This window comes from Phocoena phocoena, chromosome 1, assembly GCF_963924675.1.
Source record: "Phocoena phocoena chromosome 1, mPhoPho1.1, whole genome shotgun sequence".
Classification (NCBI taxonomy): domain Eukaryota; kingdom Metazoa; phylum Chordata; class Mammalia; order Artiodactyla; family Phocoenidae; genus Phocoena; species Phocoena phocoena.
In genome coordinates, this window is record NC_089219.1 from 34,724,761 (window position 1) to 34,752,742 (window position 27,982).

General features: G+C 39.8%; 1 protein-coding gene across 1 annotated transcript in view; it reads left to right on the top strand.

Moving 5' to 3' along the window:
* Positions 1–27,982, top strand: part of CCDC30 (coiled-coil domain containing 30) — a 132,213-nt gene that overhangs the window by 84,808 nt on the left and 19,423 nt on the right. Inside the window, exons 11-13 of the mRNA XM_065880013.1 lie at positions 2,576–2,730; positions 12,144–12,306; positions 24,955–25,067. Of these exons, the coding sequence (XP_065736085.1) occupies positions 2,576–2,730; positions 12,144–12,306; positions 24,955–25,067 (431 nt within the window). The remainder of the gene's footprint in view (positions 1–2,575; positions 2,731–12,143; positions 12,307–24,954; positions 25,068–27,982) is intronic.

A 27,982-nucleotide genomic window follows, 5' to 3' on the forward strand; every position in this document is an offset into this window, starting at 1 on the left:
GTTAAAGATGTATATACTGTGCAACCCAACACTTCTACTAGAGGCATAAACACGAGGGAAACTATGCTACTGAGCATATATATCAGTATACAGGAATACAGTCATTTTCACAGTGACATTGTTCCAAACAGCAGAAAGTTGGAAACAGCCCAAATGTTCACTGACATGAGATGGAAGGGGTAAACTGCATATTTACACAATAGCATACAACAGTGAAAATGAATGAACTCTAGGTACTTGCTGTAGTTAATAAAATATTGAATAAATACCAAATCACCAAAAACACAGTATGATTCCATTAATATGGTGGTCAAAATAGTACAAAATAACAACTGAGTCATACAGAAATACATATTATTAAAAGAAAAAGCAAGAAAATGATTAACACAAAATTCAAGATATTGGTTTTCTCAGGTGAGGAGGGAAGGGGAGTGAACAAAGAGGGTCACAGAGTAGACTTCAAACGTATTGGAAATGTTCTGTTTCTTAAATTGGGTGGTGGGTTCAAAAGTTTGTCATTTGCCCTTGACAGAGAAGCCAATGGAGCAATACTTTCACCTGTGGAATTAAGATTGGCTATCTTTAAGGAAGCATTTGCCCTAGGCAGAACTAAATGGGGCAGCTCAAAGGAACTTGAGCTGGCCTCAGCTAACTGGCTGCCCACTGCCAATTGCCCGTGAATCATTCTACATCTTCACCTCTCCTATGGTGAGTGGGCTCTGCAGAGACCTAGGGCTAATGCAGAAAGCCCTTCTCTTAGAAGAGGACTGCCATTCACTGGCATCCACTGAATGTCTGTGGGGAACATGGTGCCAGACCATTGTAAAGGATTTGTTGTTGCATCAGGAATACAATAGAGGGAGAACAGCAATTCCGCTGAGAACTATACATCTGCCAAATATTTACTAAGCACCTACTACATACTAGTCACAATTTTAGGTGACATAAGGGTTTATAAAAAATATGTAAACAAATTAAAGGAGATCTAATAAGAAAATTTTAATGACACTTTTTGTCTAACATGTAAATTCTAAAATAAAATCATATATCTCTCTTTCAAATTCATAAATCTTATTCTTAGTTCTACCAGAGCATTAAAGAATGCACTACTGGGACTTCCCTGGTGATCCAGTGCTAAAGAATCTGCCTTCTAATGCAGGGGATGCAGGTTCAATCCCTGGTCGGGGAACTAAGATCTCACGTGCCGTGGGGCAGCTAAGCCCACATGCCACAACTACTGATCTCACACGCCTCAACTAGAGAGCCTGCATGCCACAAACTACAGAGCCCACGCACTCGGGAGCCCGCGTGCCACAACTACAGAGCCCATGCGCCCTGGAGCCCACATGCCACAAGTAGAGAAAACTCACACACCACAACTAGAGAGAAGCCCGAAAGCCACAACAAAATGTCCCGCATGCCTCAACCAAGATCCCGAGTGCTGCCAACTAAGACCCGACGCAGCCAAATAAATAAATTTTTTTTTAATAAATATTTTTTAAAAAGAAAAAAGAATGCACTACTGGTGCTAGGCAGTATGCCAATAGGTACTTGGTTTGTAAGAGACTTCTATTTTGTTTTGAGATACTTATTCGTGAATCTAGCCACACCATGGAGAAACTAGACACTCTCACATGTTGCTGTTAGAGGTGTAAATTGGCCTAAAGCCTATGGAGACAGTTTGGCATTATCTGTTAAACAAACAAACAAATAATAATAACCTTTGCCCTAGCAAAACACACATCTCATAAGTTATTCTAAAAACATTGTTTGTAATAGTATTGTTTGTAATAGTAAAATATTGGAATCAACTTAATGTCCATCAGTAGGGGGCTAGTTAAATATATTATGGTATACCCTTACAGTGGAATGGTATGCAGCTGTAAAAGAGAAGACAATTCTATATATTATATATAATATGGAAAAATCACCGAGTGTACTGCTATAAAAAAAGCAAGGTGCCTAAGTACATGTAATATACCATCATGTGTGTAAAAAATGTTTGTATGGGGCTTCCCTGGTGGCGCAGTGGTTGAGAGTCCGCCTGCCGATGCAGGGGACACGGGTTCGTGCCCCGGTCCGGGAAGATCCCACATGCCGCGGAGCGGCTGTGCCCGTGAGCCATGGCCACTGAGCCTCAGCGTCCGGAGCCTGTGCTCTGCAGCGGGAGAGGCCACGACAGTGAGAGGCCCGCGTACCACAAAAAAAAAAAAAAAATTTTGTATGAGGGAGAATAGTATTTATTTAAATATGCATAAATAAATCTCTGGAAGAGTACATAAGAAATTAATACCAGTGATGACCTATTTGGTGGAGGAAAACTGGAAGGAAGACAGGATAATGATGGGAAAGGGACTTGTCACTCTAGTTTAGTTTACCCACATACACTAAATTATATGAATGCATTACATATTGCAAAAATTAAGTAATTTAATTCTAAAATTAAAATAAATCTAGTCACACTCTTTAGCTGAGATTTTTATGTTAGCACTACTGCTTGTGATTTATATGGTATTTCCCTAATTGGAAAATAGGTCACACTCAAAGTTTTATGTGTAAACTCTTTTCATTTCAGATTTTGGATCTGCAGCAGAAATTAGAACATGCTCATAGAGTCTGTCTCACAGACACTTGTATTTTGGGGAGGAAGCAATTAGAGGAAAGGATAAAAGAAGCAATAGAAAATGAAGCTAAAATAAAGCAACAATATCAGGAAGAACAACAGAAGAGGTAAGAGGAGCAAAGACGTCATTTTTCCAAGGGCTGAGTTTATGAGCAGCATCAGTTTACCACTGCGTTTCCTCTTTGTCCCCACTGAAGTAAGCTCAGGCAAAAACTTCATATATTGATATATACATAGCACACTGCATTCTAATTGTTTGTTTTCTTGCTTGTCTTTCATACTAGAGTGTGGAATTCTCAAGGTCAGGGATTATTTCTTGTTCTGGAACACACTTGGTGTACCAGTAAATCTTCTTGAATGAATGGATTGCCTATGAAATATGATACCCTGGGATTTGCTTTTCTAACTCTAACATGATTGGCACAAAATGCACTCTAGAATGTGGTTGGTGTTTTGTATTTATCAGCTGATTTTCTTCAAAGAAGATCCAAGTACTTTACAGGCATCTTAATCATTAATAAGCTGATACTGGGTAGGAACTGTCATGTTTTTTTCTAAAAGTATTTTGATTATTATTAGGATTCTTACTTAAATCATATTCTTGTATATCCTAAACTTCAGTAACTGATGCTTCTTACTTCTATGGCACTCAGAATGATTCACGTATGTCTTAAGAAAAATATGGTTCTAACTACTGAAAAGATATATAGATATTCACATAAACTGTTAAGCTCAGAAACTTACTTTCAGCTCTAGTTGAAAGTTCTAGCATAGAGCCTGGCACTCAGTAGGTGCTCAGCAAATATGTTATGAATAAATGAATGTTTGAATGAATAATGAATTCACTCAGTTAGGAACGATAAAAAAATACTTGTCTCACTGCCGCTTCTACCAGGATGACACCCTCCTCCTGTTTTAATACAACTAGCTCCTGAATAAACTACAATAAGTATACCTTTTAAAGCACTGCTCACAAAGCAAGAGAAAGCTCTAAGGCGAGCATACAATGAGACAAAACAAAAATAATGAATGGTAAACAACCTTATAAGTCAAGGGGCAGATAACACTATCAGCCCCAGGTTCAAGAGAAGCTGAGGTAGTTTGCCACAAGGTAGGACAGCTGAACTAGAGACTCAAATATGAGTTGGGCATCTTGAAGTAGGTAAGGTCTTCCTCAGTAGGCAGCTCCCTTGCTTCCTAAGAAAATCCAAATTATCTCTGGGGGAAAGCAACCTCAATTTAGATATTAATCTAAATATTCAGTGTACTGAATATATTCCCATGTGTACTGAAAATACTCCCATGTATTCAGTTTACTCAAATATAAGCTTACAAACAAAAATCACCAAATAACACAAGGAAACTGGTTGCCATGAATGAAAGTCAGCAGAAAAAACAAACATCAGATTTATAATCCCCAAGAAGGTCACCAATTGGAATTAGGAAGACTAGATTTTAAAACAATTGTGTGAAGTTTATGAAGAAACAAAAGATGCAATCAAAGAATTGAACAGGAAAAAGGCTATTTAACTTTCCTGAAACCTGGTTTCTAATGTTTGAAGTAGGAATAGTGATACCGGTTCTATACATCTTTTGTGAATATTGGATGAAAAGAAATACATAGAAGAGACCAGAGGGCAGACAGCAGAAGCAAGAAGAACTCTGGTCCTGCAGCCTGTGGAACAAAAAACACATTCACAGAAAGATAGACAAGATGAAAAGGCAGAAGGCTATGTACCAGATGAAGGAACAAGATGAAACCCCAGAAAAATAACTAAATGAAGTGGAGAAAGGCAACCTTCCAGAAAAAGAATTCAGAATAATGATACTGAAGGTGATCCAGGACCTCGGAAAAAGAATGGAGGCAAAGATCGAGAAGATGCAAGAAATGTGTAACAAAGACCTAGAAGAATTAAAGAACAAACAGATGAACAATACAATAACTGAAATGAAAAATACACTAGAAGGAATCAATAGCAGAATAACTGAGGCAGAAGAATGGATAAGTGACCTGGAAGACAGAAGAGTGGAATTCACTGCTGCAGAACAGAATAAAGAAAAAAAAATGCAAAGAAATGAAGACAGCCTGAGACACCTCTGGGACAACATTAAACACAGCAACATTCACAGTATAAGGGCCCCAGAAGGAGAAGAGAGAGAGAAAGGACCCGAGAAAATATCTGAAGAGATTATAGTCGAAAACTTCCATAACATGGGAAAGGAAATAGCTACCCAAGTCCAGCAAACACAAGAGAGTCCCAGGCAGAATAAACCCAAGGAGAAACATGCTGAGACACTTAGTAATCAAATTGACAAAAATTAAAGACAAAGAAAAATTATTGGAAGCAACAAGGGAAAAACGACAAATAACATACAAGTGAACTCCCAAAAGGTTAACAGCTGATTTCTCAGCAGAAACTCTACAAGCCAGAAGGGAGTGGCACAATATAGTTAAAGTGATGAAAGGGAAGAACCTATAACCAAGATTACTCTACCCAGCAAGGATCTCATTCAGATTCAACGGAGAAATCAAAAGCTTTACAGACAAGCAAAAGCTAAGAGAATTCAGCACAACCAAACCAGCTCTACAACAAATGCTAAAGGAACTTCTCTAAGTGGGAAACATAAGAGAAGAAAAGGACCTACAAAAAAAAAAAAAACCATAACAATTAAGAAAATGGTACTAGGAACATACATATCAATAATTACCTTAAACGTGAATGGATTAAATGCTCCAACCAAAAGACACAGGCTCGCTGAATGGGTACAAAAACAAGACCCATATATATGCTGTCTACAAGAGAACCACTTCAGACCTAGGAACACATACAGACTGAGAGTGAGGGGATGGAAAAAGATATTCCATGCAAATGGAAATCAAAAGAAAGCTGGAGTAGGAATACTTATATCAGATACAGTAGACTTTAAAATAAAGAATGTTACAAGAGACAAGGAAGGACACTACATAATGATCAAGGGATCAATCCAAGAAGAAGATATAACAATTATAAATATATATGCACCCAACATAGGAGCTCCTCAATACATAAGGCAACTGCTAACAGCTATAAAAGAGGAAATCGACAGTAACACAATAATAGTGGAGGGGTTTAACACCTCATTTACACCAATGGATGGATCACCCAGACAGAAAATTAATAAGGAAACACAAGCTTTAAGTGACATAATAGACCAGATAGATTTAATTGATATTTATAGGACATTCCAGCCAAAAACAGCAGATTACAGTTTCTTCTCAAGTGCACATGGAACATTCTCCAGGAAAGGTCACATCTTGGGTCACAAATGAAGGCTTGGTAAATTTAAGAAAATTGAAATCGTGTCAAGCATCTTTTCTGACCACAATGCTGTGAGATTAGAAATCAGTTACAGGGGAAAAAAGAAACATAAAAAACACAAACACATGGAGGCTAAACAATACACTGCTTAATAACCAAGAGGTCACTGAAGAAATCAAAGGGGAAATCAAAAAATACTTAGAGAGAAATTACAACAAAAACACAATGATCCAAAACCTATGGGATGTAGCAAAAACAGTTCTAAGAGGGAAGTTTATAGCAATACAAGCCTACCTCAAGAAACAAGAAAAATCTCAAATAAACAATCTAACCTTATGCCTAAAGGAAATAGTGAAAGAAAAACAAACAAAACCCAAAGTTAGCAGAAGGAAAGAAGTCATAACGATCAGATCAGAAATAAATGAAAAAGAAAGGAAGGAAACAATAGCAAAGATCAATAAAACTAAAATTGGTTCTTTGAGAAGATAAACAAAATTGATAAACCTTTAGCCAGACTCATCAAGAAAGGGAGAAGACTCAAATCAATAGAATTAATAATGAAAAAGGAGAAGTAACAACTCACACTGCACAAATACCCAGAATCATGAGAGATTACTACAAGCAACTATATGCCAATAAAATGGACAACCAGGAAGAAATGGACAAATTTTTAGAAAAGCACAACCTTCTGAGATGGAACCAGACCAATCACAAGCATTGAAATTGAGACTGTGATTAAGTATCTTCCAACAAACAAAAGCCCAGGATCAGACAGCTTCACAGGCTAATTCTATCAAACATGTAGAGAAGAGCTAACACCTATCCTTCACCAACTCTTCCAAAATATAGCAGAGGGAAGAACACTCCCAAACTCATTCTATGAGGCCACCATCACCCGGATACCTAAACCAGACAAAGATGTCACAAAGAAAGAAAACTACAGGCCAATATCACTGATGAACATAGATGCAAAAATCCTCAACAAAATACTAGCAAAGAGAATCCAGCAACACATTAAAAGTATCGTACACCATGATCAAGTGGGGTTTATCCCAGGAATGCAAGGATTGATTCTTCAATATATGCCAATCAATGAATGTGATAAACCATATTAACAAACTGAAGGAGAAAAACCATATGATCATCTCAACAGATGCAGAAAAAGCTTTCAACAAAATTCAACGCCAATTTATGATAAAAACCTTCCAGAAAGTAGGCATAAAGGGAACTTACCGCAACATAATAAAGGCCATATATGACAAACCCACAGCCAACATCGTCCTCAATGGTGAAAAACTGAAACCATTTCCACTAAGATCAGGAAGAAGACAAGGTTGCCCACTCTCACCTCTGTTATTCAACATAGTTTTGGAAATTTTAGCCACAGCAATCAGAGAAGAGCAAGAAATAAAAGGAATCCAAATCGGAAAAGAAGAAGTAAAGCTGTCACTGTTTGCAGATGCCATGATACTATACATAGAGAATCCTAAAGACACTACTAAAAAATGACTAGAGCTAATCAATGAATTTGGTAAAGTAGCAGGATACAAAATTAATGCATAGAAACCTGTTGCATTCCTATACACTAACGATGAAAAATCTGAAAGAGAAATTAAGGAAACAATCCCATTTACCATTACAACAAAAAGAATAAAATACCTAGGAATAAACCTACCTAAGGGCACAAAAGACCTGTATGCAGAAAACTATAAGACACTGATGAAAGAAATTAAAGATGATACAGGGCTTCCCTGGTGGTGCAGTGGTTGAGAGTCCGCCTGCCGATGCAGGGGACCCAGGTTCGTGCCCCGGTCCGGGAAGATCCCACATGCAGCGGAGCAGCTGGGCCCGTGAGCCATGGCCTCTGAGCCTGCACGTCCAGAGCCTGTGCTCCACGACGGGAGAGGCCACAACAGTGAGAGGCCCGCATACTGCAAAAAAAAAAAAAAAAAGACACATGCACCCCAGTGTTCATTGCAGCACTATTTACAATAGCCAGGTCAGGGATGTACCCTAAATACCCATCGACAGACGGATGGATAAAGATGTGGTACATATATACAATGGAATATTATTCAGCCATAACAAGGAATGAAATTGGGTCATTTGTAGAGACGTGGTTGGATCTAGAGACTGTCATACAGAGTGAAGTAAGTCAGAAAGAGAAAAACAAATACCATATATTAATGCATATATGTGGAACCTAGAAAAATGGTACAGATGGACCGGTTTGCAGGGCAGAAATAGAGACACAGATGTAGAGAACAAACATATGGAGACCAAGGGGGGAAAGTGGTGGGAAGTGGTGGTGTGATGAATTGGGAGATTGGGATTGACATATATACACTAATATGTATAAAATGGATAACTAATAAGAAAAGAAAAAGAAATATGCAGAAGAAATATGTGGCTAAGTATAGGAAAATGAAATATGGAGGGAAGTTATTTTCCACAACAAAGGAGACTATCTAGTACACATTGCTTTGTAACCTGAAGAAAGCAACCCCAATTTAGATATTTATGTTGTAATCTACTTTTTTCACTTAAAATAGTATAATCTGTTTACCTGCCATTAAACTTCTTCTAGAACATTATTTTAATAACATGCCATAATTTATTTACTCAGTCCTGTATTGTTGGACATCTACGTTTTTCCCTGTTTCTTGCTATAGGAAAGAGTAACATAATATACACCTCCTAGCCAAATTTTTACACATATCCTTTATTTCCTTGGGATAAATTCCAGCAAGTATAATTATAATATAACTGCCTATCATAAAATTTCAAATATTGAAGAGCTATATAAAATAAAAGGCATACGTTCTTCAGAATTTTACCCTTCAGCAATAACCACTTTAAGTGGTTGCTATGTATTTCTCATATGTTTTTCTATGTTTATGCATATATTTTTTATTCTAGTTTTATTTTCTTTTAAGTTGAATCATTTTACTCTATTGCTTTGGAATTTGCATTTTTAACCTAACAATATAACATGGACATCTTATTAGCCACTTAGTAGCTGCATCACCTTGGGCAAGTTTCTTATCCTCTGTGCCTGTCCACGCCTACCTCATAGCATCAGTGTGTGGATTGGATGAGTTATAGCAGTTGGCTTGTATCAGTGTCTGGCACATACTAAGCACTTGTATCAGTCAGGTTCAAACAAAGAAGTAAAACCAGTAGGAGTCATATATATTTATCAATAATAAAAGATTTGTTACAGAGAGCCGGTCTTATACAGTTGTGGGAACAGGTTACACAGTCTGTAAGCCTGTCATCTTTGTTTCTTATGCTGGAACTCGAAGTCCGCAGGGCAACCAGTCAGGAAGTGAAAATGGATATAAAGTGAGGGAGAGCTGGAACCCATGAGCACAAGCTGAACCGCAGAGGCTGGTCTGGAGCCCAGGTCAGTTTCACTACCTCCAACCTTGATAAAGTAGGGAGAAGCTGGTCCCCCTCATCAAGGAGCTGCAAAGACCTGGCCCAGGAGATCGAGAAGATGAAGGAGGATGAGAGGGAAGGTGGAGCAGTTGCAGACCCAGCTGTCACCTCACGCCACGGTGAGCAGCAGATAAGCATCAACAGTATGAGCTGCAGAAGCACCTGCTCTGACTTTCCAAGTGTAAAACTGCTTCACTTCCACCCTCCAAATCTTGAGCAAATAGATCTCTTGTAGCCCACTCTAACCAGAAACATACATGGAAGGAATTCCTACCCAAGATGACACATTTTACAAAGCCACTACTACCGAGGTGTTATTATTGTTGTTATTTCTATAGTCGATGTTACTGCTGTCAAAATCATCATCTTCTTCTCTTCAGCGAAGTGGAATATTCATTTTGGCTAGAAAAAAAATGTTTGCGGATAAGGGAAGTGGCAAAAAAAAAAAAAAAAGAGGCTAGAAAGGTAAGGTAGGCTTAGTCATGCTGAGCCTAACTAGCCACATTATGGAGTTTGGACTTGTTTATGGGTGAGATTGGTCTATAGTTTTCCTTTCTTGTGTCTTGATCTGGTTTTGCTCTTAGGGTATGCCAGCCTCATAGAATTAGTTAGGAAGTGTTCCCTCTTCTTCAATTTTTCTGGAAGAGATTATAGAGAATTGGTATCATTTCTTCCTTAAATATTTGGTAGAATCCGGGCCTAGTGCTTTATTTTTTGGAAGGCTATTAAGTATTGATCCAATTTCTGTAATAGATATAGGCCAGTTCAGATTATCTATTTCTCCTTGTGTAAATTTTAGTAGATTGCATCTTTCAAGGAGTTGGTCCATTTTATCTGTTATCCAATTTGTGGGCATAGAGTTGTTCATACTATCCCTCTATTGTCCTTTTAATGTCCATAGGATCAGTAGTGATGATGAAGATCCTGCTTTCATTTCTGATATTAGTGATTTGTGTCTTCTCTAGCCTGCCTGGCTAGAGGTTTGTCAATTTTATTGAGTTTTTCAAAGAACCAGCTTTGGTTTTCTGGTTTTTCTCTATTGTTTTCAATTTTATTGATTTCTCCTCTAATCTTTATTATTTCTTTTCTTCTGCTTTATTTAGGCTTATATTAGTCTTCTTTCTCTAGTTTCCTAAAGTAGAAGCTTAGATTATTGATTTTCAATCTTTCTTTTTTTATAATATTTGCATTTAACGCTATAAGTTTCTCTCCAAGCACTGCTTTTGCCACATCCCACAAATTTTGTAAGTTGCATTTTCATTTTCATGTAAACTACTTGTACTTTAAAATAATTTTAAGATTTGTCTTTAACACACGTATTGTTTAGATAGAAGTATGTTTGTTTAATCTCCAAATATTTTGTGATTTTCCACCTTTCTGTTATGGATTTATAGTTTCATAATATTTTAAACAGTTGTATAGCATTTTGTTACATAGATATATCACAATTTATATAAAATGTTTTTTAGACTTTTTGCTGTTGTAAAATAATTTTTTAAAATATTTTATTTGGTTGCGCTGGGTCTTGGTTGCAGCAGGCGGGCTCCTTAGTTGCAGCTTGCCGGCTTCTTAGTTGTGGCATGCAAACTCTTAGTTGCAGCATGCATGTGGGATCTAGTTCCCTGACCAGGGATCAAACCCGGACCCCCTGCATTGGGAGCATGGAGACTTAACCACTGTGCCACCAGGGAAGTCCCTAAAATAATTTTATAATTAATATCCTGACACATAAGACTGTAACTATAATGAAGTATGAGAAGTGTAATACTAAGGGAGGTTTAGGATGCTCAGATAACACATAGCAGGGAGACCTAATTTGGTCTAGGAAGCTCGAGAAAGCCTTCCTCAAAGAAAGCTACTTAAGCTGAGAGTCAAGTAGTTGTTATGGGAAAACTAAGTGGAAAATATCAGGCAAAGGAAGGCCTGGAAGAGGAGGATAGGGAAAAGGTTGGAGTTGCAGGGGAGGAATAAGTGTGGAGAATGACTTGTTTCAGGAAGTGAAAAAGTGCATTTTGCCTGGAACAAAATGTTTGAGGGTAGAGGAAGTGGCAAGAAAATGAGGCTAGAAAGGTAAGCTAGCTAACAAACCATATTAAAGGAATTCCCCCACTGCTGAGAGCCTGGCTGGGTTCAGTCCTTTGTTGGGGAAATAAGATCCCAAAGTCCAAAAAAAGAATTTTTACTTTATCTTAAGAGTAAAGGAGAATGCTACAGCAGTGTTAACATGTGTGCATTAGTATCAATAGTGTTTGTAACTAACAACCCTATATTAAAGCAAGAAAATCATGGGATTCAACTCATAAAGCACTCAGAACAAGTACAAAGAATATAGAATCCCCAGGACTTCCCTGAGGGTCCAGTGGCTAAGACTCCTCGCTTCCACTGCAGGGGACATGGGTTTGATCCCTGGGTGTGGCCAAAAAAAAAAAGAAAGAAAGAATAAAGAATTTGGAATTAGAGCCCTACCTCCAACTTTTCCTAGCCGTGTGACCTGGAGCAAGTTAATTAAACCTCTCTGTGCCACAACTTCCTCTGGTAAATAAGGAAAATTATTTATTCTTCATAGGGTGGTTTTCAGGAGTGAGAGAGAAAACTAAGAAAAGCTTCTGTCACAAAGGAGTTTCCCTTGATGTTGGTCCCTTTATCTTACAGACACCTACCTTACCTCAGTGAACCAAAAAAAATCCCCTGTGCCCAGTATAACAATTTTAGGTCGAAGAGTTTGTTTTGCAGAGCTTTGCAATTCACAGTGTGGTTTAATGTACATTAATTGCCCTCAGGAAACTCCTAGATCAGAATATGAATGAGCTACAAAAGCAAGTGAAAATCTTAAAGGATAAAGAGAATCAACTGGAAATGACCAGTTCTCAGCAACAATCGAGAATTCAGCAACTAGAGGCCCAACTTAAACAACTGGAAAATGAAAAAAGAAAATCTGATGAGGTAAGAAAGCAAATAGGTATGCTTCTCAGTTTCCCTATTCCCTTAGACCTAATTGATAGCTAATAAGAGCTAATAATTATTGAATGCCTAGCACTTTACCCATTAAGTTTAGTCAGGATTCAGTCAGGAAAGCAGAATCTACTCTAGGTATTGCAAGCAAGAAGGAATTTAACACGGGGAAGAAGATGCTTACAGAACTGTTGGAAGGGAGAGGTAGGGGTGAGTAGAAGGTTGCCAGCTTTCAATAAATCCAGAAGTTCAGAAATCACAGGGAAACCAACTCCTGCAGCACCGAAGTGGGAGATTTACAGGAACTCTCCCTGAAGCCCTAACAAAAGTCTCATCTGCTATCTTCCCATTCATCTACCTGGTAGTGTTACCCAGATACTGGATTTGCCTCGTGGTAGGTGTTGAGCCAAAAGATACAGCCAAGCCAAAGAACAGGAGAAGGAAGGATTTGTTATTTGCAGCAAGTAAGAACACCAGGGCTCTCTCCCAAAGCAGTGTCTCCTTGAACAGCAAAATTGGGGAAGTTTTAAGCTAAGGGTATGTGCATATTCATGAAGGAGCTTGAGCAGAGGAGAATTCAGCATAGAATTGGGGCAAAGGTCCATAGAGTCCAAGCTTTAGTTGACTGAAGTCATGAGGGTCAACATCATCATGCTGTCCTCCACCTAGGTGGGGGTCTTACTTCCTGTAGAACTCAAAGACGTGTATCAGATTGTTATGTATATCCCTTGAGGAGGAACTAGGACTAGATTTATCGCTGAACTATTGTCTCTTGACTGCTTTTCCTTTGTTCTTACATTCCCTCACTTCCATTTAGATCATTAATTACTGAGACCTGTTCAAGGGCAAGCATCGTGGCCAGGCTTAGATCACAAAATGGATTAGGCCTAAAATGGCTTCTGTCAAGAAAGCCATGCCTGGTTCTTTCTCCAGGGACCCCCTACCATATCTGCTTCGAGTAGTGCTAGAGGAGAACAGTGGCTTTTCCAATGCTTTCCCCCATGCTTTCCAAACTGTGTGCAGCTGCCTTTCATTTGCAGAAACCAAACTGGAACTCTGCTGTCAAGGGAGTTTGGGGAATGTTTTCAGACTTCCAACCTTGCAGCACAAGGGACAGCTTAGAAAAATAGGGACCCTGGTAAGCAATGTCACAGTCCACTTTGTATAATCAGCTTCCAAACAAACCCTTTTACCCAATTTTTAACCTTTTAAACAATAAAAAGAATAGTATGCTTGAAAAGCAAGAAGAACTACAATTCTCCAGCCTGTGGAAGGAAAACCACATTCACAGAAAGATAAACAAAATGAAAAAGCAGAGGACTTTATACCAGATGAAGGAACAAGATAAAACCCCAGAAAAACAACTAAATGAAGTAGAGATAGGCAACCTTCCAGAAAAAGAATTCAGAATAGTGATAGTGAAGATGATCCAAGACCTCAGAAAAAGAATGGAGGCAACGATCGAGAAGATGCAAGAAATGTTGAACAAAGACCTAAAGAATTAAAAAACAAACACCTAGAAGAATTAAAGCACAAACAGAGATGAACAATACAATAACTGTAATGAAAAATACGCTAGAAGGAATCAATAGCAGAATAACTGAGGCAGAAGAATGGATAAGTGACCAGGAAGACAGAATGGTGGAATTCACTGCTATGGAACAAAATAAAGAAAAAAGAATGAAAAGAAATGAATACAGCCTGAGAGACCTCTGGGACATTAAATGCAACAACATTCACATTATAGGAGTCTCAGAAGGGGAAGAGAGGAGAAAGGACTCGAGAAAATATTTGAAGAGATTATAGTTGAAAACTTCCATAACATGGGAAAGGAAATAGCTACCCAAGTCCAGCAAACACAAAGAGTCCCAGTCAGGATAAACCCAAGGAGAAACACAATGAGACACATAGTAATCAAATTGACAAAAATTAAAGACAAAGAAAAATTATTGGAAGCAACAAGGGAAAAATGACAAATAACATACAAGGGAACTCCCATAAGGTTAACAGCTGATTTCTCAGCAGAAACTCTACAAGCCAGAAGGGAGTGGCATGATATATTTAAAGTGATGAAAGGGAAGAACCTACGACCAAGATTACTATACCCAGCAAGGATCTCATTCAGATTCAAGGGAGAAATCTAAAGCTTTACAGACAAGCAAAAGCTAAGAGAATTCAGCACCACTGAACCAGCTCTACAACAAATGCTAAAGGAACTTCTCTAAGTGGGAAACATAAGAGAAGAAAAGGACCTACAAAAAAAACCCCATAACAATTAAGAAAATGGTACTAGGAACATACATATCAATAATTACCTTAAACGTGAATGGATTAAATGCTCCAACCAAAAGACACAGGCTCACTGAATGGATACAAAAACAAGGCCCATATATATGCTGTCTACAAGAGACCCACTTCAGACCTAGGGAAACATACAGACTGAAAGTGAGGGGATGGAAAAAGATATTCCATGCAAATGGAAATCAAAAGAAAGCTGGAGTAGGAATACTTATATCAGATACAGTAGACTTTAAAATAAAGAATGTTACAAGAGACAAGGAAGGACACTACATAATGATCAAGGGATCAATCCAAGAAGAAGATATAACAATTATAAATATATATGCACCCAACATAGGAGCTCCTCAATACATAAGGCAACTGCTAACAGCTGTAAAAGAGGAAATCGACAGTAACACAATAAAAGTGGGGGACTTTAACACCTCAAAAACACCAATGGAGGGATCACCCAGACAGAAAATTAATAAGGAAACACAAGCTTTAAATGATGCAACAGACCAGATAGATTTAATTGATATTTATAGGACATTCTATCCAAAACCAGCAGATTACACTTTCTTCTCAAGGGCACACAGAACATTCTCCAGGATAGATCACACCTTGAGTCACAAATCAAGCCTCGGTAAATTTAAGAAAATCGAAATCATATCAAGCATCTTTTCTGAGCACAACGCTATGAAATTAGAAATCAATTACAGGGAAAAGAAATTAAAAACACAAAAACATGGAGGCTAAACAATACATTACTAAATAACAAGAGATCACTGAAAAAATCAAAGAATACCTAGAGACAAATGACAACAAAAACACAATGATCCAAAACCTATGGGATACAGCAAAAGCAGTTCTAAGAGGGAAGTTTTTAGCAATACAAGCCTACCTCAAGAAACAAGAAAAATCTCAAATAAACATTCTAACCTTACACCTAAAGGAACTAGAGAAAGAAGAGCAAACAAAACCCAAAGTTAGTAGAAGGAAAGAAATCATAAAGATCAGAGCAGAAATAAATGAAATAGTAACAAAGAAAACAATAGCAGGGCTTCCCTGGTGGCGCAGTGGTTAAGAATCCGCCTGCCAATGCAGAGGACACGGGTTCGAGCCCTGGTCTGGGAAGATCCCACATGCCGCAGAGCAACCAGCCCCGTGAGTCACAATTACTGAGCCTGCACGTCTGGAGCCTGTGCTCCGCAATGGGAGAGGCCACGATAGTGAGAGGCCCGCGCACTGCGATGAGGAGTGGCCCCCACTTGCCGCAATTAGGGAAAGCCCTCGCAGAGAAACGAAGAGCCAACACAGCCAAAAATAAATAAATAAATAAAAAATTTAAAAAAAGAAAATAATAGCAAAGATCAATAAAACTAAAAGCTGGTTCTTTTTTTTTTTTTTTTTTTTTGCGGTATGCAGGCCTCTCACTGTTGTGGCCTCTCCCATTGCGGAGCACAGGCTCTGGACACGCAGGCTCAGCGGCCATGGCTCACAGGCCCAGCCGCTCTGCGGCATGTGGGATCTTCCTGGACCGGGGCACGAACCCATGTCCCCTGCATCGGCAGGCGGACTCTCACCCATTGCGCCACCAGGGAAGCCCAAAGCTGGTTCTTTGAGAAGATAAACAAAATTGATAAACCTTTAGCCAGACTCATCAAGAAAAAGAGGGAGAGGACTCAAATCAATAAAATTAGAAATGAAAAAGGAGAAATTACAACAGACACTGCAGAAATACAGAGCATCCTAAGAGACTACTAAAAGCAACTTATATGCCAATAAAATGGACAACGTTGAAGAAATGGACAAATTCTTTGAAATGTATAACCTTCCAAGTCTGAACCAGGAAGAAATAGAAAATATGAACAAACCAATCACAAGTAATGAAATTGAAACTGTGATTAAAAATCTTCCGACAAACAAAAGTCCTGGACCAGATGGCTTCACAGGTGAATTCTATCAAACATTTAGAGAAGAGCTAACACCCACTCTTCTCAAACTATTCCAAAAAATTGCAGAGGAAGGAACACTCCCAAACTCATTCTGTGAGGCCACCATCTCCCTGATACCAAAGCCCGACAAAGATACTACAAAAAAAGAAAATTATAGACCAATATCACTGATGATTATAGATGCAAAAATCATCAACAAAATCCAACAACACATTAAAAGGATCATACACCATGATTGAGTGGGATTTACCCCAGGGATGCAAGGATTCTTCAATATCTGCAAATCAATCAATGTGATACACCATAATAACAAATTGAAGAATAAAAACCATATGTTCATCTCAATAGATGCAGAAAAAGCTTTTGACACAATTCAACACCCATTTATGATAAAAACTCTACAGAAAGTGGGCATAGTGGGAACCTACCTCAACATAATAAAGGCCATATATGACAAACCCACAGCAAACATCATTCTCAATGGTGAAAACTGAAAGCATTTCCTCTACGATCTGGAACAAGACAAGGATGTCCACTCTCGCCACCATTATTCAACATAGTTTTGGAAGTCCTAGCCACGGCAATCAGAGAAGAAAAAGAAATAAAAGGAATACAAATTGGAAAAGAAGAAGTAAAACTGTCACTGTTTGCCGATGACATGATACTATACATAGAGAATCCTAAAGTTGCCACCAGAAAACTACTAGAGCTAATCGATGAATCTGGTAAAGTTGCAGGATACAAAATTAATGCACAGAAATCTCTTGCATTCCTAGACACTAACAACAAAAGACTAGAAAGAGAAATTAAGGAAACAATCCCATTCACCGTTGCAACAAAAAGAATAAAATACCTAGGAATAAACCTACCTAAGGAGGTAACAGACCTGTACTCAGAAAACTATATGACACTGATGAAAGTAATCAAAGATGACACAAACAGATGGAGAGATATACCATGTTCTTGGATTGGAAGAGTCCATATTGTGAAAATATTGGACTATACTACCCAAAGCAATCTACAGATTCAATGCAATCCCTATCAAATTACCAGTGGCATTTTTTACAGAACTAGAACAAAGAAATCTTAAAATTTGTATGGAGACACAAAAGACGCCAAAGCAGTCTTGAGGGAAAAAAGTGGAGCTGGAGGAATCAGACTCCCTAACTTCAGACTATACTACAAAGCTACAGTAATCAAGACAATATGGTACTGGCACAAAAACAGAAATATAGATCAATGGAACAGGATAGAAAGCCCAGAGATAAACCCACACACCTATTGTCAACTAATCTATGACAAAGGAGGCAAGGATATACAATGGAGAAAAGACAGTCTCTTCAATAAGTGGTGCTGGGAAAACTGGACAGCTACATGTAAAAGAATGAAATTAGAACACTTCCTAACACCATACACAAAAATAAACTCAAAATGGATTGCAGACCTAAATGTAAGACCAGACACTATAAAACTCTTAGAGGAAAACAGAGGAAGAACACTCTTTGACATAAATCACAGCAAGATCTTTTTTGATCTACCTCCTAGAGAAATGGAAATAAAAACAAAAATAAACAAATGAGACCTAATGAAACTTTAAAGCTTTTGCAAAGCAAAGGAAACTGCAAACAAGACAGCCCCCAGAATGGGAGAAAATATTTGCAAACTAATTAGCGGACAAAGGATTAATCTCCAAAATATATAAACAGCTCATGCAGCTCAGTATTAAAAAAACAAACAACCCAATCAAAAAAGGTCAGAAGACCTAAATAGACATTTCTCAAAAAAAGACATACAGATGGCCAAGAAGCACATGATAAGCTGCTCAACGTCACTAATTATTAGAGAAATGCAAATCAAAACTACAATGAGGTATCACCTCACACCAGTTAACATGGGCATCATCAGAAAATCTACAAACAACAGATGCTGGAGAAGGTGTGGAGAAAAGGGAACCCTCTTGCACTGTTGGTGGGAATGTAAATTGATACAACCACTATGGAGAACAGTGTGGAGGTTCCTTAAAAAACTAAAAATAGAATTGCCATATGACCCAGCAATCCCACTACTGGGCATATACCCAGAGAAAACCATAATTCAAAAAGACACATGCACCCCAATGTTCATTGCAGCACTATTTACAATAGCCAGGTCATGGAGCAACCTAAATGCCCATCGACAGACGAATGGATAAAGAAGATGTGGTACATGTATGCCATGGAATATTACTCAGCCATAACAAGGAACGAAATTGGGTCATTTGTAGATACATGGATGGATCTAGGGACTGTCATACAGATGAAGTAAGTCAGAAAGAGAAAAACAAATATCGTATATAACGCATATATGTGGAACCTAGAAAACTGGTATAGATGAACCGGTTTGCAGGGCAGAAATAGAGACACAGATGTAGAGAACAAACATATGGACACCTAGGGTGGAAAGCGACGGTGGCGGGGGGTGGTCGGGGGAGGGGGCTGGTGGTGAGATGAATTGGGAGATTGGGATTGACATATATACACTAATGTGTTTAAAATAGATAACTAACAAGAACGTGCTGTATAAAAAATAGTAAAATAAAATTTTTTTTAAATGAAGAGTAGTATGCTTTCCTCTAATAGGATGCACTATCACTCATATAAATGAAGATGAAATCTCAGAAGTTAGATTGGGACTTGAACCCAGCCAAAACCCAAATTGGAACTTGAACCCACTGTCTTAATTGAGATCACACACCTGGTCTCAGGAATTAATGAAGCTGAGGTTCTTCTGTCTCATCTCAGAAAGAATTCAGTGGATAGCAAAGTGATAGGTAAGAAATGGATTTATTTAGAGAGAAACATATTCCATAGACAGAATGCAGTCCATCTCAAAAGGCCAGAGCAACCCTGGGAGAAGCTCACTCCACAGACGGAGTGTGGGCCATCTCAGAAGGTAAGAGGTCCCGAAATACGGCGTGGTTAATTTTTATAGGCTGGGTAATTTCATTGGCTAATGAGTGGGAGGATTATTCCAACTATTTTGGAGAAGGGACAGGGATTTGCAGGAATTGGGCAACTGCCCACTTTTGGGACTTTTATGGTTGGCCTCAGAACTGTCACAGCACATGTGGGTGTGTTGTTTAGCTAATTACAACGAGCATATAATGAGGCTCAAAGTCTACTGGAAGTCAAATCTTCTGCCATCTTTGACCTAATCGGTTCCAACCAGTTTTTGTTGTATCCTCAACAGCTATGTCATTCTTTTAAAGGTTGTGCCCTGCCTCCTGTTTCACTGATACACTTAACTTCTCAGAGTCCCAGCAGCATCTGTGGTCATTTGGGGGTAATGTTAATTGCTGCTTCTTCAGTCTCAATCCACATGGATATACTAACTTTAAAGCTTAATTATAAGTTAACTACCAATAATACAATAACACATCTTTTGCCAATGAGGTATAGGTTTGAAAAGCCACTCCCATTCCAGCTCTTGGTTTCTTTCCCATATTCTGGCTCTGAGAGAAACAGCATCATATATCAATCAATGGTTAAAAGTTTAGACATCATCTTATCGGACATCACTGAACCTCAAAAGATGTTTTCACCTAGCCAGCATCAGAACTACATCTTCCATAGGTCTTTCCACTGTTTTGCAGGTTGGTTTTTTTTTTACTGGATAGTGGGATATAGGGTGAGACCAATGACTCTCATATATATGAGCCTTTCTTTCACTTCTCTTACTGTAAAATGATTTTCTTGGTCAGAAGCCATGTTGGGTGGTAGTATATCATGACAAGAAATAAAGAATTTGGTAAGTCCACAGATGGTGGTCCTGCAAAAGCATTGTGGACAGAGAAAGCAAATCCGTATCTAAAATGAGTGTTTCCTTACTATGTATAAAATAGATAACTAATGAGAACCTACTCTATAGCACAGGAAACTCTACTCAGTGCTCTGTGGTGACCTAAATGGGAAGGAAATCTAAAAAAGAGTGGATATATATGTACATATGACTGAATCACTTTGCTGTACAGCAAGAAACTAACAACATTGTAAATCAACTCTACTCCAATAAAAATTAATGAAAAGAACAAAAATAAAATGAGTGTCTCTTTCACTGAGGACAAATTGTTGTTCTCTGCATGGTGGAAGGGGTCCAGCATATTAAACCTACTACCAGGTGGCTGCCTGGCCCCCCAGTGGATGGTGCCATAACAGTTGCTCAACATTGATCTGTGCTTTTAGCAAGTTGAGTGGATTAGCCTTGGTGACTCCTTATAAAATATATTCCTGCCCCCATGCACTTTGTACGTGAGCCCACTGAGTGAGCAAATAGAGGATAGAAAAAGAGGCTAAGTGACATCCAGAATGTACTATTTTTTCCACCTGATTATTGAGAGCCACCTCTTCTGTGGAAGCCCTCTGCTGAGCAGAAACACATGTAACACATACATGTTCACACTCTAGGCCTGTGCTGTCTAATATTGTGTCAACTAGCCACGTGTGGCATCTAAGTTAATTAAAATTACATAAAATTAAAAATTCAGTTCCTCAGATGCACTAGGCACGTTTCATGTGCTCAGTAGCCACGGGTGGCAAGTGACCACCATGTTGGAGAGTGCAGACATAGAACATTCCCACCAATTGGACAGCATTTCTAGTCCAGGCCCCTTTTCCAGGCCTCTTTTTCATCAGTCCTCCAATATTATTCTTTCCAAATCCCTGATCATCTGGCCAAACTATTAGAAACTTTCTATAAATTAGCATAGGTCCATGCCTCTGGACATCTCCCTTTCCAGGCAAAGTGAACACAAGTTTTGCCCACTGAGACTTCCCTTCCCCCTGGTCTTAAGGGCTACCCCTCTGTTGGGGCTGTATGCCACAGCAGCCCTACTTTTTTTTTTTTTAACATCTTTATTGGAGTATAATTGCTTTACAATATTGTGTTCACTTCTGCTGTATAACAAAGTGAATCAGCTATATACATATACATATATCCCCACATCCCCTCCCTTTTGCGTCTCCCTCCCACCCTCCCTATCCCACCCCTCTAGATGGTCACAAAGCACCAACCTGATCTCCCTGTGCTATGCAGTTGCTTCCCAACTGCATATCTATTTACGTTTGGTAGTGTATATATGTCAATGCTACTCTCACTTCGTCCCAGCTTAGTGGTTGCTGCATATTGTACAGAATCATATGTACATCAGGCCCAAATTTATTCTTCCTTGGCTAACTGGTCATAGAGAACTCCCCATTAGGCCATAGGTTTGGGTTGAGAGAGGTGGTGATGCAATAGAAGTAAGTACCACTTGCTAATGCAGCTTGGAACCTTAAGGACCTGCTTGGGCTCAGTATTTTACATAGCAGTTCTGTTTGAGGATGGAGTACTAATGCACATGCCCAGCTCAATGCTCAGTGAATAACAGAACACCTCATTTCAGGAAGGACAGCTCAGGTTACTCGATACTTGATTTCTCACGGCCAACCATTCAGTCTCCACCAGGGCCGGTCACAAGCAAGGACCTTTCTCAAAAGGCAAAGAGATATTATGGGAGGAAAGATGACTTTCCTCCCAAATCATAACATTAAACTACAGATTTCCAGAGGCTCTATATTGCTTGCTCAGCTGCCATGGAAACTTGGAGCAACTTTGGGTCTGCTGGGTCATAAAGCCCAAGTGGCAAAGCAGTTTGCACCACAGGCTGTCACAGCACAGATCTTTGTCTTGCTTTGGGCACCACTAAAACCATACAGCCTTGAAGGTTGCTTGATAAATGGGTTGAAGGCAAAGGTGGTATAAGTTGATTCTAGACTCTGAAGAGGCATTCCAAGCACTTGGCCTTTTCTACCATCAATAGCCCTCATGCCTCAGGTCAGAAAGCCAACAAAGAGAATCTTCTATTCCAGATTGTCTAGTTTGACTATACATTCAAGAATTGGGGAGAGGGCTTCCCTGGTGGTGCAGTGGTTGAGAGTCCGTCTGCCGATGCAGGGGACACGGGTTCGTGCCCCAGTCTGGGAGGATCCCACATGCCGCGGAGCGGCTGGGCCCTTGAGCCATGGCCACTGAGCCTGTGCGTCCGGAGCCTGTGCTCCACAACGGGATAGGCCACAACAGTGAGAGGCCTGCGTACCACAAAAAAAAAAAAAAAAGAATTGGGAAGAAATCACTGAGGAGATTCACAAACCCACTAGGCCCATCATGAAACCTTCACTGAGCCAATGAATCACTGCAGACCTACTCTAAGACACTCTGTGTGTTCAAACTCCATTTTCCACCTTACTTCCTTAAGCCCCCACTCTGAATTGTGAACCTCAGTCTCATTTTGGGTTCCAAGGTATTAGTGTTGACTGAGAACCACTGTACTGTATGTAGTTCCCCCAAAGTCTAGATAGTTCCCTTTCTCCGATGCCCAGTCACCTGGGTAAAAGGCCACAGGCCTCTTTGGGGAAGGCTTTGGAGAAGATCACATGCTTGTGGCAGCGTCACACACAACGTCCTTCCCGAAGACAACCTAGCAAAAGGACCCTGGGTCTGAACTGACTCAGGTCTGGGGATTGAGTAAGAGGCCATTACTCTCCACTGTTGTCATTCAAATTGGGCCTCTGTTCACCAGACCCAGGTGTGTTTATATATTTATTCATTTATTTAAAAATACAACTCAATTAAAACTTTAATAGGCTGTTCATCTATTTTAGTCCTGTAATCACTGTGAGCAATTAACTACAACCAAAGATCGCTACGAGTCAAACCATTTGGTTAAATCTCTGGCCCTATTATCTAATAAGAGTAATAATGCCCACCTTGTATCAGGGGGTTAAACATTGCCACTTGATCTCTGACACGCTGCAGTGCCATCATCCCCACTAAAATCAGGGCTTCAGTGTTGGCACCTCCCACCATCATCCACAGTAGGAGAGCATTATAGAGCATTTCAAGGAATCTGGAGCTCCCCTCACCAGTGTATTTGGCAAAGCCTCGGGGAAAGGAGTGTCTTCTGAGTGACGTGCGGGTCATAGTGATGAGGTGGTGAGCAGGTCGCCCATGACAAATCTACTCCAAACTTCCGATCTACTTAAGACTTTGGCTTCTTTCCTCTCTTATACCAAGGAAGCATGGCATCTTAATGTCATTTAACACAGGTCACTGTTGGGTCCAAGTTTCAGTCCACCAACCAAGCAAACTATTAAAGTCACGTTAGACGTTAAAATCAACACATTAAATCCTGAATCTCTGGTAAGCTCATCCATGTCAATAAATTCAGCCTATTCAACATTATATTCCTTTCTCCCTAGTGTAATGCCCTACGAATACAGTCCTACCTGTATTCCTCAGGTTTCTGCCAATTTAATTTGGCAGAATCTTTCCATTCTTTCAATATGGCAGTCCTCCTAGGTGAGTCCCTATACTCAACCCCCTCTCCCCAGGACAGGCTGGGATCCGACTCTAGTTGTAGGATTGGAGGCAAAGAGAAGCGGTAGTGGTATAGGGTGGGTGTTAAGAATAATAGGTATCCTTGCACAGGTAGCTGCCTCAGGTGGAGTCAGTAGAGTCCTCGATGCAAGGGTGGTTAATCTGAGACAGCAGGACTGCTTATGTTGCTAAGAGGGGCTCAGTAGGATTTCTAGGTCCAAGGTGCTCAAAGTTATTGGAATCCTGTCAGATGTTCTCGTTCCCAATTCTCAGATTTGCATGTATTTCCAAATAAAGCACTATTTTTCACATAAGAGATGTGGCAAGTCTACGAAATCAACTAATGCTGCAATTCTGCCACCTACTTGATGAAATTTGGGTTTGGGATATATTGACCTGCTGCCTACATGAAGGATGTGCTCTGGGTCTCTGAGTATGCCTTGTTCCAATAATTAAATCCCAAGCTGGACATTTTCTCCTTTTCGGCTCATTAACGTGGTCAGGTGTGGCTCACCACCCCGCACTCCTTGGAGTTCTCAGTGCCTCTGTAACTTTGTAGCAGTCCTGTGGTCTGCCAGAGCATTTCACCACAGGCAACTACATTATAATTTAATCAACTTTTTGGTCATGGATTGCTAGTATTAGTGACAAGATTAAACTACCTTCAAATCCGACCAGCTCAGACACTAAGTCCAGACTCCCTGGAGCCACTTCTAGAACCAAATACTTTATTAGTCAGGGTTAGGTCAGGAAAACAGCTTTCACTCTACTTCAAGCTGGAAAACTTTCTATATGTGGAATTAAATGCTCACAAATCTAACTGGAAAGGTTGGGGGAACAAAAGTCAAAGAAAAGACCTATTGGCTTTCAGGAATTCTGGAAGTGCAAAATCACAGGAAGCTACTCTGCTTTCCATATGCCTGTTTCAGCAGAAAGGCGTTGCCAGTTTCCATTTCGTCAACATCAAACCTGTATTCAGCCGAGTATTCCCATTTTTTAAAATGTTTTTCAGCATCTCAAAAGCAACCAGGAATTGTCAGAGAAGCTGTCTGCGTTGCAGCAGGAGAAGGAAGCTCTACGTGAAGAGTATGGGCAATTTTTGAAGCGGCTTGATGTCCATGTGAGGTAAACAAAAACAAGTTCCCTTTAGAAGACCGAGCTACTTCTTAGGGAGCCAGAGCAGGGGATGCTCGCAGAATTGACCTTTCAAGAATGCCAACACCGTTTTCCTTCGTTCCCAGAAGTTCTATAGGGCTTTTCCTAGGGAGATGTGCGGCCTCATTTCTTCCCAAGAGAGGGAGGGGGAAGGGAATTACTATTTATTGAGCTCTAGTGGTATCTAACATCTTGCTCTTCCCCAAATATGCCCCCTCACTTGCCTTCAGCCTTCTTTTTCCCTTGCGTACTTTCCTTGGTCTGGACCACGCTCTCCCTATTTCAACTCTTCATTCTCAACCTAGGAGTCACCTCTTCAAGAAGCCTTTCTTGACACCTCCAGCCTGGGTTGAGTGAGGTGTCACTCTTTGTGTTCCTGTAGCCCTTTGTACTTGGCTGTCTGTAATTATTTAAGAACTTGCCATGTTGTTTTGAAATAATGTGACTCACACCTGTCTTCCTCACCAGACTGTGGGTTTTAAAGGACATGGGCCATGGTCTTACTCATCCTTTTATCCACAGTCCCTGGTATATAACAGGTGCTCAATAAAAATTTATGTTCCCAAACTACCTGCTTTTTCTTCCATTCCCTGGTCACCATCCTACCAGATTCCTCCCGCTCTCCTCCTCTCTGAAGTGTAGCTTAGTAGTTCAGAGTATGGACTCTGGAGCCATATTGCTTGGGTATAATTACTGGTTCTACTAGGAACTAGCTGTGACCTTGGGCAAGTTAAATAACCTCTCTGTACCTGAGGTATCTCATCTTTAATATGGACAAAATAGCCATTCCTATCACATAAAGTTGTTATGAGAGTTAACTGAATGAATATATGTAAAGCGTTTTCTTAGAACCGTGTCTAGCACACAGCTGTTATTATTATTATATCTACTTATTTTTAGTTTTTATCCATGACCCACCTCTCTGCTCCTAGCTCTGCGCCCCTCTGCTCTATTCTTTCTATAGGTTGAAGTTTCTTATTCTCTTATGTTCTCACTCACCTACTATGTTGATTGTAGTTATGATAATTATTTAAAAACCATTTTCTGAAACTCCAGACCTGTGGTTGAAAAGCAACACTGTTTTAATCAGTGTATTTCATTCCTTGACCAGTGGTCAGCGCCAAGCAAGAACTTTAGCAAAACAGCTCAGGTTAAGTCTAGGCCTGCTGGAATCAACCCTCACAACATAGCCCAGATTTAGTTAAGAATTACCCACTGGTCCTGTGATTGATGTTTTTATACAACGTAACACATAAAAAACCATTTTTGTACATATATTTTTCATTTTAAAAATTATTTTTATACAGTAAATTCCTAGGTGTGGAATTACTAGTCCAAAAGCTGGAGCTATGGATCATAAAATGTATTATCAAACATTCAGAAGAGGGCTTCCTTGGTGGCGCAGTGGTTGAGAGTCCGCCTGTGGATGCAGGAGACACGGATTCGTGCCTCGGGCCGGGAGGATCCCACATGCCGCGGAGCGGCTGGGCCCGTGAGCCATGGCCGCTGAGCCTGCACATCCGGAGCCTGTGTTCTGCAACAGGAGAGGCCACAACAGTGAGAGGCCCGCGTACTGCAAAACAAACGAACAAACAAAAAACAAAACATTCAGAAGCATTCTACCAAAATTTTCTGCCGTCGTTATATGAGTAGTAATTTCACCACATCTGAATTTGCATTGGCTGCTACTTTTGGTGGGGGAGGGCTCTGATGAAATTTTCCCCAGTGTTCTTTCTTTTAACTGAGGTATAATTTACATATACACAGATTTTAAATGTACAGTTTGATGAGTTTTGACAAATGTATATGCCCACCTAACCACTAGCCCAATCAAGATACAGAACATTTCCATTATCCCTTGAATTTCTCTCCTACCTTTTTGCCGTCAGTCTGTATCTCTTGCTCCTCCACCTCCTCCCAGGCATCCACTCTTCTGATTTCTGTTTCTCCTAGAATTTGATCAAAATGGAATTATACTGCGTGTAATCTTTTGTGTCTGACTTTTTTTTTAAAATAAATTTACTTATTTTTGGTTGCGTTGGGGGTATTCGTTGCTGCATGTAGGTTTTCTCTAGCTGCGGCGAGCGGGGGCTACTCTTCGTTGCGGTGCATGGGCTTCTCATTGAGGTGGCTTCTCTTGTTGCGGAGCACAGGCTCTAGGCGCGAGGGCTTCAGTAGTTGTGGCACACAGGCTCAGTAGTTGTGGCTCACAGGCTCTAGAGCGCAGGCTCAATAGTTGTGGCGTGCAGGCTTAGTTGCTCCACAGCATGTGGGATCTTCCCGGACCAGGGCTCAAACCCGTGTCCCCTGCATTGGCAGGCGGATTCTTAACCACTGAGCCACCAGGGAAGTCCTGTGTCTGACTTCTTTTGCTCAACTTATTCTATGATTTTTAATGCTCAGTTATAGACATTTCTTTAATGGCTAGTGAGGCTGAATAGTTTACCGTATTATTTGTCCATACCCTTTAGGACAGTGGATGCTAACCCTAGCTGCACATGCATGGGCCCCAACATAGTTTAATCAAATCAGAATCTGTGAGGATAGGGCTGAGGGATCAATTCTTTTCTAAAATCATCCCCATGTGATTCTGATGAGCACCTAGGGTTGAAAACTACAACTTTAGGGAAGAAAATGGAAGGGATTGTCAAAACTCTAGGTTCATTTTTGTTCTCATTCCCCTGATCCCACTCCTGACCTTTACAAACAATGCCTATTTTTTTCCATGTTTTCCCAGCTACTCTTCCAGAGGAACAAATTCCTTGCCTTTTTGAAATGAAGATAAATGAAAGACCATCTGGTTTTATATAAACATAAGCAAAAGTTGTCCTTAATTTTAGAACATGAGCATTGTGCTGTCTTATTGTACAAATTAACAAAGCCAA